Source organism: Lingula anatina, chromosome 1, assembly GCF_051362555.1.
Source record: "Lingula anatina isolate TDL-2025a chromosome 1, LinAna3.0, whole genome shotgun sequence".
Classification (NCBI taxonomy): domain Eukaryota; kingdom Metazoa; phylum Brachiopoda; class Lingulata; order Lingulida; family Lingulidae; genus Lingula; species Lingula anatina.
The window spans coordinates 23,938,600-23,956,806 of NC_141767.1; the positions used below are offsets into that span (position 1 = coordinate 23,938,600).

Sequence of the window (18,207 nt, forward strand, 5' to 3'; positions counted from 1 at the left end):
ATCAAAATATGATATGAAAATAAAGAAAGGACTTTCCTTTTAAGCATGAATTTTAGAGAAAATTAAAAGATATACGTGCATATGTCATTAATGGGATTAATTGATTCAGCAGATTTTTGACCTTTTGGGAGCCAAAAATATGATTTTTGAGATCGATGCAGAGGGCCTCCTGGATTGATGCCATATTTTCTGGATTTTTTCACTAAAGGGCAGCCTCATCCCTGATATATACATAGTACAAAATGAGGACAAATTTTGAAATTATTCTCTTTATATATTTTTTAAACTGTGGATTGGTGTGAGAGCAATATTGAGGTACTGTTAGCATTATTACTTGTTGTATTCCAGGATGATGGAGAGAGCATGGAGGAGAAGGTGATAGTGTGTAAAGAGCAGGACATTCTGGAGTGGTTGGAGAAGAAACTGGAGAAGGCAAGAAGGACAACAAAGGCTCTCATGATGTAAACTGGCTTGAAATATGTTGGACTTTTTTTGAGAGAGAATTGGTTTGTGTCCCAGTAAAGTTGTTATTATTTTGTTAGAGTATACAATTATTGTATTTAACCCATATAGAAGGTAGTTTAGAGAATATTCCATGCCAAAATGGTTTATAATACAGTGTTCAAATGGTTCTGTATTGAGGATATCCTTATCTAATGGATCAAGCCAATTTGTTGAAAATGTGCCCTTTTAATGAATGGCATTTGGTTGAGGGGGCAGCTATTTTATGTTATTATTTTATTCACTGCTACTATACATATCATCATTTTTTATTGTAATATGAAATAAAAGCCAAAATAATTTTTATCATATATTCTAATGACTGACTCTCAAACAGTCAGTCTGCTGGTAATAGTTCCCATTTTTATTTTCACTTTTATTATATATTATTCTCCTTTGTTGTTTAGCAGTTACAAGCTTGGTTAAAGGTACTATTCATGGGATTTTAGTGCCAGATATATGAAACAAAATGAAATGATAAATAATCTATAAATATCATAATATACATGTTATGTCACTTATCTTGACTTGTTTCAAGTTTTAGCCTGGTTGTGAACTGGTTTCATACATTCCTAGCTTTTTCATTTGCTCTAACCTACAGTTTTTCTGATGTTAGAACTATACTTGTTATTTGGGGGAATGTATGTAACAATTAAGTAACATACAGGCTACTAAAAACTGTATTGCTCCCATTAAGGCAAAATACCTTGATTTTAACAACAGGTCATAAAGCATGAACTTAAACATATTTTACCATTTCCAGTGCCACTTTAATTATTTAAGGTCAAATGAAATGTCTATTTAAATTTCGTTTTTCCCTAATTTCATAGATAATGATAAAAGCTATGTATGAAGAAGTCATCTTTTCAGCTGAACTCGTGCCCATTCAATTTTTTTTGATGTGCAATGCATAATAAATAAGAACTGAAAGATTCTTTTGGAATTATTGGCAATTTTTACATGCAAGCAATTTTGTCCTAGTCAGTCATATAAAGTTACAGCATAATTATAATAATACATCATAATGTTGTAATAATGGTGCAGTTGTATTGGTGGTCATATTGAAGTGAACCCAACCTTAACCCAAATGAAGATGTGCTATATACAATGTTCTAATTTATCTTTATGTTTGTGAATCACTTTTTTTAGTAATAGTGTGATAGTAATGAAAGCTTGGCTTTTTTGTAGGAATATATGTAATACATTTAAGACATGGTTGTGGTATGGTGTAAAATATTTGCGTGTATTTTGTAGTGCAAAATGTGATTGGGATGAAATTGTTTATGAAACTCATATCCTGGAGGGATATATGATATCAATAAAAATGTGTCTATTTCTCTATTTACGTGTTCCTGCAGTGAATGATATCATCTCTCAAATACTTATTTCCAAATGGACAAAGTAGAAATATTTTGTGACAATATTTATTGCCATTTCATTAATAAATTAATAATAACAAATATTTCAAAAATGCACAAGCATTCAACAGGAACATATTGACCTCTTTGTTACCTATCACTTAAAGATATACTCTATGGGTTTGATAATCCCCAAATGATTATTTTTGCCATCCATAGCTTCTTATAGCACCTTAAGAGTCTGGGGCAAACAGTTGATATCTTGCAGTACAATGTATACACCTTAAAAATGATTTAACCCCTTAAATAATTTTTTCTGGGGTGCACCTGATGTTGATACCTCTATGGGAGTTTGGTAAGATGGCCGCTGGTTATAATGACTAACCAGTTATTTTGAATTAAATCAACCTTTATAAATCTAATTTAAGGTTGAACTCTAGTGCAGAGTGGGATAAATAAATAATGAGAATACGAGAAAATTGTGCATTTCCCTGAAAAAGTCCATTTTGACGGGTAAAATCCATTCATTTTAAATAAATGAGGCATTCAGCAATGCCACGATCAATTGCACAGTATTCTTACTACCACATAAAACAATGTGCTTATGTGTTTAAACTTGGCAACTGTTAATTAAAGAATAAACCAGTCTAGCATTTAATTTTTTTTAATCTTGTCAATGTTCTGGACTGAAGCAGTGACTCAAAAATCATTCTCACCAATATATTCAAAATTTTGTGTTCCAAAAATTAACACGATATCTTCTTTTGTACGCCTAGTTCTAAGGACATAAGCCTACGGATGTATTCAATATATATTAGATGGGGTTGGGGTTTTTTTACCCCTCCTAAAATAAATTTTAAAACTCGGTCAGAACTTATAATTTGATATTAAATAACTTAATTATAAATTTATAATTGTATATATATATGCATTTAAAAAAGTCATCAAATCATGTTCCAAGACCTAAATATTTTCGTAATGTACGCCTTATGACACTTGATAACGTTCACGTGATTCAGATGAAGACAAAATGTGTCAAAAATATCTGAAATCGATATTGGGAAAGGGTTTAAGGGAATGATGTAAGGCACATGAGTAAACTGTGGTCACATAAAGAGATAATTCTAGTTTTTTATGTAATTATGCAAACATTTTCCGACTCATGCATGCCTCAAAGTATGGGAAGTTTAAATATTTTAAATATCGAAGGCTTTAAAAATATCCTATCTGGATAATATTTACACGTTTTTAATACTAACAAAAATTATACTGCTTTAAATAGGTATTACGACATGCACGTTTATTTTTAACACATTTTGTCTTCAACTTCGGTTGAATTTTTCACAGTGCCTGGTAATGAATGTTTGCTAATTGCTTTCTAAGAGAATGCAGTTTTTGCCGTTTAAAAAATTTGACTTTTCCCTGTCACCATTTCGTCCAGCTAATCGTGGATGTAACTGAATTATAGATTCTATCAATGGCTAAAATATTACAAAAAAACATCAAACAACTGAAAATAATGACCCGCGACAAAAGACACCCCGAAAAGTTTCTTTTTTCAATTTTTAAAAACCGGGCGACACCTCGAAGGTGGCCGCATTATTGCGTTATTCAAAAAATTCTAGTTATTTTCGGAGACGTTAAAACGTCAGATTTAGTTGCTAGGCTGATGTAAGTAAAGTTTCACTTGGACAAACAATTCTTACGTTTAGTAATATAAAAAAGATAAATGGGCCTACACATATACTTGCATTATCTTTATAAAAAATCTTTTTCTGTTTCTGCTCAACTCATAACTCATGTTACTGGTGTGGGAGTACTGATAACCCGACGCCATGAAGGGAGACGTCAGTTGTTAATTATTACCTAAATCAGTAGACGTTTTGAATATAGACATATACATTCACTCGTTTCGTCTGCCTTGCATTAGTAATATGATCCACTGCTGCTATCTTCCAGGCTATTAATTATTACCTAAATCAGTAGACGTTTTGAATATAGACATATACATTCACTCGTTTCTTCTGCCTTGCATTAGTAATATGATCCACTGCTGCTATCTTCCAGGCTATTAATTATTACCTAAATCAGTAGACGTTTTGAATATAGACATATACATTCAGTCGTTTCTTCTGCCTGGCATAAGTAATATGATCCACTGCTTCTATCTTCCAGTTTTGTAAATCAATATAATTTGTCTTTTCATTTTTCAGAATAACAAGTCAGTTGATTACAAAATGTGTCTCAGAGTACTTGGGTGACTGAACTCGACAATTCACTACAATCAGAACAACCATACTCCCTCAGGCTGCCTCAAAAATGCAGTCACCCTACGCCAAATTACATTATCCACATTTTGGATCAGTGTTCAAATACATGCACACTAAAGTAGCCTGCGAGAAGTTCACAGCTACCAGCTTAACGGACATCGTACCTATAAAAATTTTAGGGAGAAGGTATGTTGCTCAGAAATTTTCATCAAATTTGCCTGCACATTTCACAGACATTGCTTAGAACTTATTACTCTTATTATAAACAAACTGACAGGCAGAATAATCAAAATATAAAATATAAAAGAAAATGTATATGTTGATAAGATATTATTACCAACTTTGCGCATCACTATCAAAGGCCATCCCCTTTGAACAAGTTGACCATTGGTGACAACAAGAACGCCATCATGTGACTATACGTCAACAAAGGTATAAAAGCGCAAAATTTTAAAAGTGCGTTCACTCAACAGCGGACAGATCTAGAGCAACAGGACGGATGCCATGTGCTGCGCCCTTTATCAAGCACAAAGGACACGGGAGTCGACTCCCATTTCTCCGAATCTTCTACTCATCCTACGTCAACGCATCGCTCTTCGACATATTGTTCCCTGCACACGCAGACGTCTAGACGGTGGATTCGGCGTTTCTCTTAGCTGGCCAGCTAAAATCTTCGCTTCTCCCCACGAGGAATCGTCGCTCGGTCATCTTCGCAGGATACTTCACCTTTTTGCTGTCGTGGGCTGGAATCGTAGTGTCATTGCATATTCCCATGCTTTCCAGGTTTCTTTTTATTACAGGTCTAGGAAGCAGACTGCAAACTGGTGGGCGCCACCTGTGGGAATTCGACTACACTCCTTAAGGTATGTAATCTTTTTTTCTTTTTGGAAGGGGAGTTTGAGAAGTGAAAGAAATCTAATCTCGATTTTATTTCTGTTTACAGGACATGGAAGATGATGGGCGCCACCTGTGGGACTTCGACTACACTCCTTAAGGTATGTAATCTTTTTTTCTTTTTGGAAGGGGAGTTTGAGAAGTGAAAGAAATCTAATCTCGTTTTTATTTCTGTTTACAGGACATAGAAGATGATGGGCGCCACCTGTGGGACTTCGACTACACTCCTTAAGGTATGCAATCTTTTTTTCTTTTTGGAAGGGGAGTTTGAGAAATGGAAGAAATCTAATCTCGTTTTTATTTCTGTTTACAGGACATAGAAGATGATGGGCGCCACCTGTGGGACTTCGACTACACTCCTTAAGGTATGTAATCTTTTTTTCTTTTTGGAAGGGAAGTTTGAGAAATGAAAGAAATCTAATCTCGTTTTTATTTTTTGTTTACAGGACATAGAAGATGATGGGCGTCACCTGTGGGACTTCGACTACACTCCTTAAGGTATGTAATCTTTTTTTCTTTTTGGAAGGGGAGTTTGAGAAATGAAAGAAATCTAATCTCGTTTTTATTTCTGTTTACAGGACAAAGAAGATGATGGGCGCTACCTGTAGGACTTCGACTACACTCCTTAAGGTATGTAATCTTTTTTCATTTTGGAAGGGGAGTTTGAGAAATGAAAGAAATCTAATCTCGTTTTTATTTCTGTTTACAGGACATAGAAGATGATGGGCGCCACCTGTGGGACTTCGACTACACTCCTTAAGGTATGTAATCTTTTTTCTTTTTGGAAGGGGGGTTTGAGAAATGAAAGAAATCTAATCTCGTTTTTATTTCTGTTTACAGGACATAGAAGATGATGGGCGCCATCTGTGGGACTTCGACTACACTCCTTAAGGTATGTAATCTTTTTTTCTTTTTGGAAGGGGAGTTTGAGAAATGAAAGAAATCTAATCTCGTTTTTATTTCTGTTTACAGGACAAAGAAGATGATGGGCGCTACCTGTAGGACTTCGACTACACTCCTTAAGGTATGTAATCTTTTTTCATTTTGGAAGGGGAGTTTGAGAAATGAAAGAAATCTAATCTCGTTTTTATTTCTGTTTACAGGACATAGAAGATGATGGGCGCCACCTGTGGGACTTCGACTACACTCCTTAAGGTATGTAATCTTTTTTCTTTTTGGAAGGGGGGTTTGAGAAATGAAAGAAATCTAATCTCGTTTTTATTTCTGTTTACAGGACATAGAAGATGATGGGCGCCATCTGTGGGACTTCGACTACACTCCTTAAGGTATGTAATATTTTTTTCTTTTTGGAAGGGGGGTTTGAGAAATGAAAGAAATCTAATCTCGTTTTTATTTCTGTTTACAGGACATAGAAGATGATGGGCGCCACCTGTGGGACTTCGACTACACTCCTTAAGGTATGTAATCTTTTTTCTTTTTGGAAGAGGGGTTTGAGAAATGAAAGAAATCTAATCTCGTTTTTATTTCTGTTTACAGGACACAACTGCAAGGAGACACCCCTCATCTACACTTAAGCTACTTCGACCATCCCTTGGAGCCAGCGAGTCCTGCCATGGTCTGTCTACGAGGTGGCGGCACAGGGGAAGCGTCCAGCGAGACCTGCCATGGACTGTCTACGAGGTGGCGGCACAGGGGAAGCGTCCAGCGAGTCTTGCCATGGTCTGTCTACGAGGTGGCTGCACCGGGGAAGCGTCCAGCGAGTCCTGTCATGGTCTGTCTATGAGGTGGCTGCACCGGGGAAGCGTCCAGCGAGTCCTGCCATGGTCTGTCTACGAGGTGGCTGCACTGATGAAGCGTCCAGCGAGTCCTGCCATGGTCTGTCTACGAGGTGGCTGCACTGGGGAAGCGTCCAGCGAGTCTTGTCATATGGTGTTTCAATGAGATGGAAACCACTTAAAGGTAAGCCTGACTGCAGAGTGCTGACATAGTATGAAAAGTCATTAATTCATTTTTCTTTCTGTTGACAGAACACAACTGCAAGGAGACACCCCTCATCTACACTTAAGCTACTTCGACCATCCCTTGGAGCCAGCGAGTCCTGCCATGGTCTGTCTACGAGGTGGCGGCACAGGGGAAGCGTCCAGCGAGTCCTGCCATGGTCTGTCTACGAGGTGGCTGCACTGGGGAAGCGTCCAGCGAGTCCTGTCATGGTCTGTCTACGAGGTGGCTGCACTGGGGAAGCGTCCAGCGAGTCTTGTCATATATTGTTCAATGAGATGGAAACCACTTAAAGGTAAGCCTGACTGCAGAGTGCTGACATAGTATGAAAAGTCATTAATTCATTTTTCTTTCTGTTGACAGAACACAACTGCAAGGAGACGTCCCACATCTACACTTAAGCTACTTTGACCATTCCTTGGTGCCAGCGAGTCCTGCCATGGTCCGTCTCTTTGATGTGGCTGCACTAGGGAAGCGTCCAGCGAGTCCTGTCGTGGCCTGTCTACGAGGTGGCTGCATTAAGGAAGCGTCCGGCGAGTCCTGCCATGGTCTATCTGCGAGGTGGCTGCACTTGGGAAGCGTCCAGCGAGTCCTGCCATGGTCCGTCTACGAGGTGGCTGCACTGGGGAAGCGTCCAGCGAGTCCTGCCATGGTCCGTCTACGAGGTGGCTGCACTGGGGAAGCGTCCAGCGAGTCCTGCCATGGTCTGTCTACGAGGTGGCTGCACTAGGAAGCGTCCAGCGAGTCCTGTCCAACGTTTCATGGCAACTGCAAGGAGAAGAGGGCCACGTGCACACTTCCGATACATCCCTCAATCCTTGGTGCCAGTGAGTCCTGCCACGGTCTGTTGAGGAGGCTGCATTGGAGAAGCGTCTGAAGCATATGGTGTTTCACTGAGGCGGAAAAACCTGCAAGGTAACCCGTGTTACTGGCGAGAACAATACACTAAAATTAATTTTTCAGCAGCAGTCTGTGCCATAAACTTTTCACCCTACTGGCCATTCAGTCCACCTTCTTTCCTAAAAACTAGATATAGATGTCTGAATCTTGATTCACTGGTTCGAATACAAAGTTCAATAGGACTAGACTGGATTGCATTAATATTTGTATTAACAAGACCTTGACATTTTTCTCGAATCATGATGTAACAGTTACATTTAAAATAAATCAAAAGCTCTTTTTCATACTTATAGATAAAATCTAACAGCCATGTCACCAAATTGACACATTCTGGAAATCTACCGATTCCAACAATTTTTCTGGCTGCAGACTGCTTTTGATATACAATTTTTGAAAACTAATCAAATTTTCCTTTCTATTTACAGAACTCAATTAGGGCAATTCCTGATAAAGTCCCTCTTTTTTGAAAGAGGTGCAAGAAGAGGGTCACATTCAATCCTTGGTGCATGGTTGAGTCCTGCCATGGTCTGTATGTTAGGGGGCTGCATGGGGGAGCATCAGAAGCATATTGCGTTTCACAGAGATGGAAATCTATCAAGCCTTAAAAGGTACATATCACTCATGTTTTTTGGGGAAAACAAAACACTTAAGTGATTTTTCATACCTTGAAAAACTAAAAACCGTTAGCCACATTAATTTGACAGCTCACATTCAGAAGGCAATGTCTTTTACCCATGACCCACTCCTAGGATTAAGATATTTATGGTTAGTAGATTGGATTTGGGTGGGAGAAGTAAAGAGGGAAACTTTTGACTTATAATTTTTTATTTTGTAGTTGAGGCAGATAGCATTGGGGAGCGCCTGTCCTGATGACGGTCCATTTTAACAAGGTTGACAAGGCTAAAATGGAGAAAGCCATGTCAGCTATATCATATAGTGTTTCAAGAGCCCTTCAATAGTTGTGATTAGAGAGCATTCAAGGTAAGTTATGGGACAGGATAAGGGTAAATGAACTAGATTGTCATTCATTGTATAGATAATACAAACCTTTTATCAGTGCAACTCCAACAAACTGAGCATTTTGTGCAAGGTCTTAGACAATTGTTTTAAGAATGTTTGGGACCTGTCACTCGGTGCAGGCATTTGTTTTCCATTTACAATTTACTCTAGCAAATTCAGTGCTCATTTTTCACAGGTAAAAAGCTCTTTTAATTTGTCACAGATGTGGAAAAACCTTATCATTCATACAAAATATTTGACATGCCATTCGTCAACTTTCAGATCCTCAACAGTCTCGATATTCTGCAGAACGTTGTCAATGGTCGAGATTACTTGGAGCTACCGCCCCCACCACCCACCGCCACCAATGTGACTCTGGGGCGTGGTCAGTGGTCCAGATTACTTGGAGCTACCGCCCCCACCACCCACCACCAACAATGTGACTCCGAGGCGTGGTCAGTGGTCCAGATTACTTGGAGCTACCGCCCCCACCACCCACCACCACCAATGTAACTCCAGGGCGTGGTTACTGGTCCAGATTACTTGGAGCTACCGCCCCCAACACCCACCACCAATGTGACTCCGGGACGTTGTCACTGGTCCAGAAATTGTATACTAGCAGCTACCACCCCCACCTCCAGTGCTGTGGTTGTGGTAATAAAAGGCCACCGTAGAAGTGAGTATTTATTTCCATCTCTCTACATTGTTCAGATTGTTGGGCATTTTCCTGGTTTATATGCCTCCCTTTACGCCTCTTATTCTCCAGTCACTTTCTTTTTGTAGAATCTTGGCACTCTCCCAATCAATGTTTTTTTGTGATGGTTCATTGTAGCAGAAGGCTACCTTGGGCTGTAGTGTATTTTTCCCTCTTCGGGTACCCTTTCTTATTCCTTCCCGTGTTCTTTAACTCTAACGTTCAACTTTCTCTTTGTCTCTCCCATATAAATCCTTCACAAATTAAACACTTGATGGAATACTAGTACACTCCTCCCGCTGGATCTAGATTGTTCAGGCTTTACTTAAACTTGTCTTTGAGTAGAGTCGTTTAAATGCTGTTAGTATTCCTTTTCCTTCGTTAAAACTAATTTGTGCAATACCCCATTGTGACATTAAGTCTGAAGGTCGCCAGTGGCATGTCAAAATATTTCGCTTGAATGTTATTTCCAAGTTTGTGACAAAAGTGCTTTTGATATTTATTTCCCATTAAACTGCTGAAACTTTAAAAACACATTTCATATACAAATGGTTGACTTTTATTACATTTTGAAGTAATAATTTAAATTTGCAGGCTAACAAAAGTGGTGGATTCTAAAAATGAAGATTGCAACTACCAAACCTCCAGATGAAACACTTCTTCAGGATTGAGGGATCTTTATACAGATAACTTTGTAAGTTATTGGGGATCAACAACTTAAGAAAAGTGGTTCTGAATTTTTAAGTATTATTATTGGTGTATTATGGCATTTCTTATTATTGACAGTGATCAAAAACTATATCCTATGTAAACAAACAGTAGAATTAGAAGTAGCACAGACAGTCAACAATTTAACATGTAGGCTAACATTACAATATTCAATATAGCAACATCTTTTCTTACTTTTTTGTCAAATGTTTGAAATAATTTATTTTTTGAAGACTGCTGTCTACTTACTCTAAAAAGTTAATATATATATTTCAATAAAGGAAGCATATTTCACTGTACATTTGGAAATAACGCTCTGATCATTTTAAGAACCAAGCTTTTCATTAATGTTAACGGTGTGTAAATACCAGTGATATACTTTCTTTGTTGCAGTTACTGCAAGCTTTCGATATAGCTTTTCATACTTTTGAGTAAAAGTTGGATTTCATTTGTAGGCTACGAATTGGAAGTTTTCCAATAATTACGCCTGCATGATGTCGGATAACGTCGACCCAAGACCAAATGTCCAAGATGTTAAACACTGTACAGCGTTAGCAAGGAGCCCTGTGGACACTTTCATCGATGCTCGGACATCCCACGAGTTTTGGTGTTGAAGGACACGGCTTGTTCTGCAAACAAATATAGAGAATGTGGAATGGTAATGAAGGCAATATACAGTACTGAATACAGTCTAATAATGTCTTTTAGATGCTGAGAATATTTGGGGTTCATGGGTCACAAACATGTCAAGGTGAAATTGCATCAAATTTCATTTGTATTTTATGCCTTATGCAGTGAACCATTTTATTTCAATAACAGAAGAGAAAACTGAGGTTCAAGATAATTCTTCATTCCATACAAGATCAATTGCATAAGATGTGTGCTTCTGTAGGAAAAGTCTACCTCTACAGTTGCTATAATTATTATATTAATAAATTTGAATATAGTTGCTTTATCCACATTCTGAATGCAGATAGTTTTTTGCTCACAAAAACATTCCCACCACTTGTGGTCGTCTGTGTTTTGTTTCAATCTGAGATGGTCATTTTTCAAATTTGTGCTTTTGATGATGTGGAGTTGTTTGTCAGTATGGCATTTGAAAAGGTCTTAACCTGCACACTAACCTTACTAACAAACCCTCACATCTTTGTAAAATCTGACTTCATGTAAACGCTTTTACATGAAGAGATTTTACATTGATAGATTGTGCAAAATCTGTAATGAAATATTTTACGTGTGAGAAAATATTTCATTATATTTTTTGTACAGTCTGCTCTTCTTGAGAGATGCTGTCATCTCTCAAGATAGAGATCACATTACTAATATTTAGATTTTCTCAAGTGTTATAGTTGACAAATACATCCACTTCATCACATATGCACCTTTTCTCCGGATCAAAAAAATTCAGATTGAAATTTATATGGGCGGTCATACAGTGTAATGTGAGATCCGAAATATTTTGAAGCAAGCTTGTATCATGCAGGTAGTTGCGATTTCAGTGCAAAGTTACATTTTAGAAACCTGGTATTTTAAGTCGAATTATATATCAAAGTTTAGTTGAAATCATTGATATTTCCGAGTTATAATCATATTACTTGTATCTGTTTGCATTTTATCATAAAGAGAACTATAATCAAGTTTTGAAAGATGCTTGCAGTTGTAAAATGATTAACTTTATTTATGGTTTTAATTCTCCAAGATAAAGTCAAAATGATTCTGTTTAATTGTTGTCTCTTGTTAGTTTTTTATTGGCTTCAGTGCCTTTTTTTGTAAGAATTACTTTAATAAGTTTTTATGCTTCACCTCGTGTATAGTATATATAGAGAATAGTTAGTCAAGACAAAGGTTATTCCGTCACACAATGCTGTCTAAAACGGGACGATTCTTGAACTGTACGCAGCGCCGTGCCAATAGAAACCGATTTCGTCATGTTATTCGGGCGTGGGCACTTTCCCGGCATTCCCCACGAAGGGTTTAGACGGGTTTTTCCCCACGGCCCGAGAGCATCTGGTACCAGTTTCCGACCACAAGACCTGCATTATCGGACGCTAGATGAAGACGATGGAAAATCTTAGAACTTTTGATAATACTGCTATGTATTAATTCATTGCGTTTACGTAGTTCATTACTTTTTAAATCAACTGTAAATATTCAAAATTGTACATAATAGTTGAATAAAAAATATTCTATAATTTTCTTTCTTTCTTTTTTTTTTTTGTAAAAAAAAGTGGTCGTGTACAGATCGCTAAAAAAAGCGAGACTTGCAAATCAATTTAAATGGACTCGCATGTATGCTCGTTTAATCATTAGTAGAAATTGTCCTCTTTCGCCTCTCACTTAAACTTTTACAATCTCGTCACTATTTCTGTCACTCCAATTTCTTCCATACCTTAACTTTTTTGTTTAAAAGGAAAAAAATCACACATTTACTTCGGAGAGAAGAATCAATGTTAGGCTATAATAGTTTTTGAAGGGAAACCACGCATGCCTCTCCCCTAATTGTGATTGACAGTATCCTTGCATCTTGTTGACATGATATCAACTTGAAGTTTACTAACCTGCCCCAGGCCGTCATTGAACGACCTTGTCCGCGTACACTGGAACACTTATCCACAATATACACTGATCCACAATGCACTTTGAAGAAACTTTCATTTCATATCTTGTTTCACAGATGATGACAATAAAGATAAAGTGATAATACATTTTTGCTATTAATATTTATGTGGAGTTGTCCAGTTTTTTTGGTTGCTTTGATTTTGCAAGGAGAAAGGATAACGAAAAGATAATATGCTTGTTGTGATTTTTAAATTAAAATGTTTTAGTTACTATTTATAATTGCTTAAATATTTTAACATTTCTTTGATTTGCTTGAAAGAAGATGGCATGCAGCGACCCATAGTTACCCTATTCACAGTTTAGAACTGGCATTATATGGTTTAAAAAAACTTTCGCGTGTGTGTGCGTGTGGGGAGGGGGAGGTAGAGAGGTAGGATGCCTCACATTTACCAAGAAGTTATAACTTCTTGCATTTACCAACATCGTGGTGAGAGTATTAGCGAGGCAGAAAGTGTTTCAGACAGCACATCTGATTAATTATCTATTGTTTATTATACATTTTTTATTCTCATATTTATATATTTTGTATAAAATAACTCTTGCATTGCTTTCTATACAAGGTCTTTATCACATACATTATCATATATGAAGTACTTTTTAGGTGATTTATTTTCATTGTCATACAGATTATTGGCCATTACTGTTATTATGTGTACTATATTTTCATTTAGTTTTTACTTTTACCTTATCATTATTTTGGTACAATTTATACCTTGTTTATTGTATGGTTAATGGAAACATTCCAAATAGGTGTTTAGAGTGCTTTAACACATGATTTTTTTTGTGTTACTGTAACAGCCTTTTGCTTTTAGCATTTTTTACTATTCTATAGGGCTTTGTACAAAATGTGTATTGGTTAACAATATAATTATTTAGACCAACAAATGCTGGTCTGTGAGAAAAGTTATATAAAATTAATAAATACGCTGATACAAGTTTTTCTAGTTACAAGACTTTTATACAGTTAAGTGAAATCAGTGATGGTTTCTGTGAGAAAATATTGTAATACACCACCCCTCCCTCTCTTCTCTAGGATTAAAAAAACAAACAAACAAACAAAAAAAACAATTACTTTCCCACATCGCAATTATTTAACATATAACTCTTTTTTTCACCACAAGACAAGTTTCATTAGAAAAAATTATTTATGCAATATATATGCTGAAATAACTTGCTCTGATTCATATTAGACTGCATACAACAGGTAAATATGGTTACCTCCACCCCCACATATAACTCATTAAAAATAAGATGCCTCAAACGATGCCTCAAACCAAATAATATTTTTTCACACAACAAATATATGCATAAACTTTATAATAGCAAATTATTAAAAAAATTTGACGATGGGCACTTTGCCAATGGTTATCTGCACTCATCCTTAAATTTTTCACATATCGACATTTTCAAGGTGTGACTTTGAACTTCCATGGGTTTGAAGACCTTTGCTAGTCTGAATATCCATGATAATTTTATTTCATTATTAAAATTGATGGTCATTATGCATTATGTAATATTGCAACGAAAATGAAGAAACCTCTATTTTGGACACTGCTTTTATAGTGACCATTAAAGAAAAACCATGTTACTTACTCTTCTTAAAACTTACAGGAAAGAAACACAGGTCTAAAATGCAGCCTGTGTTGGAAAAGCAATCTAATTGGTTTCTTTTTCTGTTGTACGTTTGTGAAGTTGTTATCTTTCATATATTGGCATTTTCAATGTGGGACTTGGAACTCCCATGGTCATGAAGCCCAGTGGTAATCAAATTTTCTAAATGACCACGTTATTAATAAAAATAAATGGTGGTAATTATAGTTAATCATTATGTAATATTGCATCAAAATTGCCAAAAAGCCAACTTCGTGCACTGTCATCACAAACGTTATGATAAAAAGCAAACTGTGTTAGTTATTATTTTTTTTAGCTTAAAAGAATGATTCTTAGGATTGACATACAGCTCAAATAAGAAAACCAGCTCTATTGGATTATCATTTTTTATTGAATTAACGCAACTTTTTGTGAAATTCTCATTTTTCTCATTCTGGCATTTCTAAGTATGAACTTGAACTCTCATGGGCCTGCTTTTACTTTCATCGGTATTACCTGTTTTGCATAATTTAAATTTGATGTTGACTTTGCAGTTAAGCGTAATATATTATTGCATCAGAATTGACAGCATCCTATTTTGTGCATTATTACTTTCTGCTTTTTTTAAGATGTGACTTATTGGTCTGAAAGACCTTTGAGAGGGTCAGTCTGTAAATTTCCCTTGGGTATCACTAAGCTAAGTTCAGAGTTATAAAGTCATTTGCCTAATTAATAGGTTATTAAATGAGATTACATAAAGCACAGTTGTTGATATTTCCCTGTAAACTCCCAAAGATTAAGCCAGTCTGCTAGATTAATAATAAGGAAGCAGTGATAATTATGCAGGTAAATTTTGCAATATCTCTGGGTCCACTCCTGTTATTGACCATGTTACCTGTTGTACATGATTAAAATTCAGTGTTGACTGACAGTGCTATTATAAGCATTATTTATTATTGCATCAAAATTGACAAAATGACCTATTTTGCATCTTTATTTTCTGTTTTTTGTCTGTACATTTGACAGCTTTGCTGCCTTGTTAACTAAATCAACCTTCATAAATCTAATTTAAGGTTGGACTCAAGTGCAGAGAGGGATAAATAAATGATTGGGGAATACGAGAAAATTGCGCATTTCCCCGAAAAATTTTGGTGGGTAAAATCCATTAATTTAAAATATATGAGGCATTCAGCAATGCCACAATCAATTGCACAGTATTCATATTACCACATAAAACAATGTTTCCAAAATTACTGTCAGCTGTGTTTCAACACAATCATGCGTTTTAACTTGGCAATTGTTTATTAAAGAATAAAGCAGTCTAGCAATTTTAAATCTTGTCAATAATCTGGACTGAAGCAGTGACTCAAAAATCATTCTCAGCAATATTTCAATAAAAAGACATACTGAAAGATGTGTTCCAAAAATTAATACGATATATTCTTCTTCCTGTCCCATCCCTCCAGGAGTCAAAACCACATAATATATAGTATGTCCTTTGCCAGTGACCCGTCCTCAGCTGTCCCCAGCAGTGACCAGTTCAAACCACTGTCTTAAGGCATCACTCAGAGTCTGGGGCAAAGAGTTGATATCTCGCAGTATAATGTAGAATGGGAAAGGGAAATGGTCCATGTAAGATTTGATTTCAGGAATCTGAAAATACAATACTCTAATTTCACAAATCTGCAGATAAACATTTCTCAATTTAGTAATACTCAATATAGGAAACATTTAACTTGGGCCTTCTTTCAAATTAATGATATTCAAGTAGTTTCTTAATAAGGTGAATGGATATGCTGATATTCTAATTTCAACAACGTGAAGTATGTTTCACAACTGAAAAAAAAACTTTTGTTTGCTATTTAATCTTTGAGCCTTGCCTGTCCAGGTCCTTTAAACACTGGCACTTTTATGTCCAGTATAGAGTCCTTATTGAGAGGATTATCTATGACCACAAAGACCACAAACACATTGGCCTCCCTGGCCCTCCTGACTGCCTGCTTGACAACCTCCATACCCTCCAGGAACAGGCCACGCCCATCAGAGACCACCAGCAGGAGCTGGGAGGTCTCTATGTTAGTGACCACACCCTGCTGTCTGGACCTGGCACTCAGCATTATACCTGTGGCTTGGTCTAAGAGCTGAAATTGGGGACAGATGATTCATTGCTTTAAAGTACCAACCACTGTGAACACATGAAATTTCAAATTTCTTCCAAAACTGAAATCCATGAACACTAAACTTAGGTACAAGCTTTATATGAGAATGTATCAGTATTAGTTTTGTATTATATTATGAGTGAGCAATGAAGATAACATTTCTGGTTTAGGTTCTGAAAATATGTTTTAAATTAGCAGAAAATTATGAAGAAAAAGTAAAAGTTTCAGATATTTTAATATAAACTTACCTGTGCAATCTTGGTCTTCTTCTGCTCAAATGTAAACTGCTGCAGGATCCTGGCACCTGATTGGTTGGAAAACTGCTCTTGGAAAGGATGCAGGACCTTCACCACCTCACCAAAACTACAAGAAAAATGAATAAATAAAACATCTGTTTCAAATTCTTTACAAAAAGTTTAACAAAAAAAATATTTGTTAACTTACAGGAAATTTTGTTTTTAAAAGCTAATACAATTTTAAGCAAATATTACATATATTTTTACAGCATTAATTTCACCAAAATGGGATTTATTTTTATTTTTTGTTGTTCAATGAGACATTTTTAAAGAAAAACTCAAATTTACCTGCTAACTGCCAGTTCTCCTGCCTCCAGGGTTGTAAGGGCATTAGCAATAACAGCTAAAGACTCAAAGGCTAGCTGTAGTAATAAAACAAAACAATGTGAAGATCTGGCAAAACCACAGGTTTTTCTTGAAGATAATTGAGCATCGTAAATTAAGCATTTTTTGTGTGAAGAAAATAAAAGCAGTCTTTTTAAATAACATGATCAATAAAAGCCTTGGAGTAAACTATTTGTTTTAAAGACTGTGCTACTGGTAACACCCAGCTTATCATACCTGTTTGGAGTGGTTGTCTGTCATACTTGAAGAGTCGTCCACTGCTAACATGATCTGGTAGTTACGTTTGCTGGGTTTGGTTCTCCTTAGCCAGATCTTGTCTTTCCTGAACTGACTGGCAATGTACGGGATCACCTTGCGCATGTTGAGTCGCTTGCCTGTACGATAGTCTCCCCTGAAAGTATCAAAAATATTCTTTCTGATCAACTGTTACCATATAAAATTTCCTTAACCTCTCACTCACCATCTCTAAAAAATATTTCTTTGGACACTCTTACTGGTCAACAGAAGTGTGAAGTAGAGCTACTGATACTTACTTGAGTTTTGTAGCTTGAGATGGTTCCAGAACCAGCCTCAGCTGTTCACACAGTTCCTGGGACAAACTGCTGGTCAGCATTTCATATCTCTGCCAGGCCTCCTGTGCCTGCTGCTCCTGCAGGACCAAAATAAAATATATAAAGTAATATGGTTTGAAGGTGACTAAAGAATAGGAATACCAATCTTTTTCCCCCTCCCTAATTTTCTGCTTCTCCTCACCATTTCAATTTTTTTTTAATAATTTAACAGCCACTAAGACCAATTTATTGGATTGAAACTTACCTCTTCTCTTGAGCCTGGTTTAGGGTGGCTCCATGTGGTCAACTGCTGTTCAAGTTCTCTTCTTAAACTTTCCAGATCTGCTTCCTGGGCCTGAAAAAA

At 36.4% G+C, this 18,207-nt stretch overlaps 3 protein-coding genes across 52 annotated transcripts in view; 2 read left to right on the top strand and 1 right to left on the bottom strand.

Moving 5' to 3' along the window:
* The window catches only part of LOC106152088 (intermembrane lipid transfer protein VPS13A-like), a 44,928-nt gene extending 43,086 nt beyond the window's left edge, over nt 1-1,842 (top strand). For both annotated transcript variants that reach the window (XM_087002525.1, XM_087002524.1), the window contains one exon: nt 349-1,842. In XM_087002525.1, coding sequence (XP_086858651.1) covers nt 349-465 — 117 coding nt within the window. In that variant the 3' untranslated portion in view covers nt 466-1,842. The remainder of the gene's footprint in view (nt 1-348) is intronic.
* A 2,381-nt stretch (nt 1,843-4,223) lies between these two features.
* Nucleotides 4,224-13,837, top strand: LOC147764146 (uncharacterized). 47 transcript variants are annotated; one of them, XM_087000554.1, is made up of 11 exons: nt 4,225-5,124; nt 5,205-6,047; nt 6,127-6,178; nt 6,258-6,309; nt 6,390-6,441; nt 6,521-7,897; nt 8,308-8,490; nt 8,718-8,863; nt 9,164-9,557; nt 10,170-10,269; nt 10,739-13,837. In XM_087000554.1, exons 5-6 carry the CDS (start codon nt 6,400-6,402, stop codon nt 6,923-6,925), a joined length of 447 nt encoding a protein of 148 aa, XP_086856680.1. In that variant the 5' UTR covers nt 4,225-5,124; nt 5,205-6,047; nt 6,127-6,178; nt 6,258-6,309; nt 6,390-6,399; the 3' UTR covers nt 6,926-7,897; nt 8,308-8,490; nt 8,718-8,863; nt 9,164-9,557; nt 10,170-10,269; nt 10,739-13,837. The 47 variants fall into 47 exon arrangements, with proteins under 47 accessions (XP_086856716.1, XP_086856721.1, XP_086856680.1 ...); XM_087000564.1 differs by having other exon boundaries at nt 5,205-5,915; XM_087000572.1 differs by lacking the exon at nt 6,258-6,309 and having other exon boundaries at nt 5,205-5,653; nt 5,733-5,784.
* Nucleotides 13,838-15,471: 1,634 nt separating this feature from the next.
* The window catches only part of LOC106168364 (midasin-like), a 62,722-nt gene continuing 59,986 nt past the window's right edge, over nt 15,472-18,207 (bottom strand). For all 3 annotated transcript variants that reach the window (XM_087000607.1, XM_087000603.1, XM_087000614.1), the window contains 7 exons: nt 18,109-18,198; nt 17,826-17,941; nt 17,509-17,683; nt 17,236-17,309; nt 16,900-17,014; nt 16,373-16,633; nt 15,472-16,145 (listed from right to left, as the gene is read on the bottom strand). In XM_087000607.1, coding sequence (XP_086856733.1) covers nt 16,008-16,145; nt 16,373-16,633; nt 16,900-17,014; nt 17,236-17,309; nt 17,509-17,683; nt 17,826-17,941; nt 18,109-18,198 — 969 coding nt within the window. In that variant the 3' untranslated portion in view covers nt 15,472-16,007. The remainder of the gene's footprint in view (nt 16,146-16,372; nt 16,634-16,899; nt 17,015-17,235; nt 17,310-17,508; nt 17,684-17,825; nt 17,942-18,108; nt 18,199-18,207) is intronic.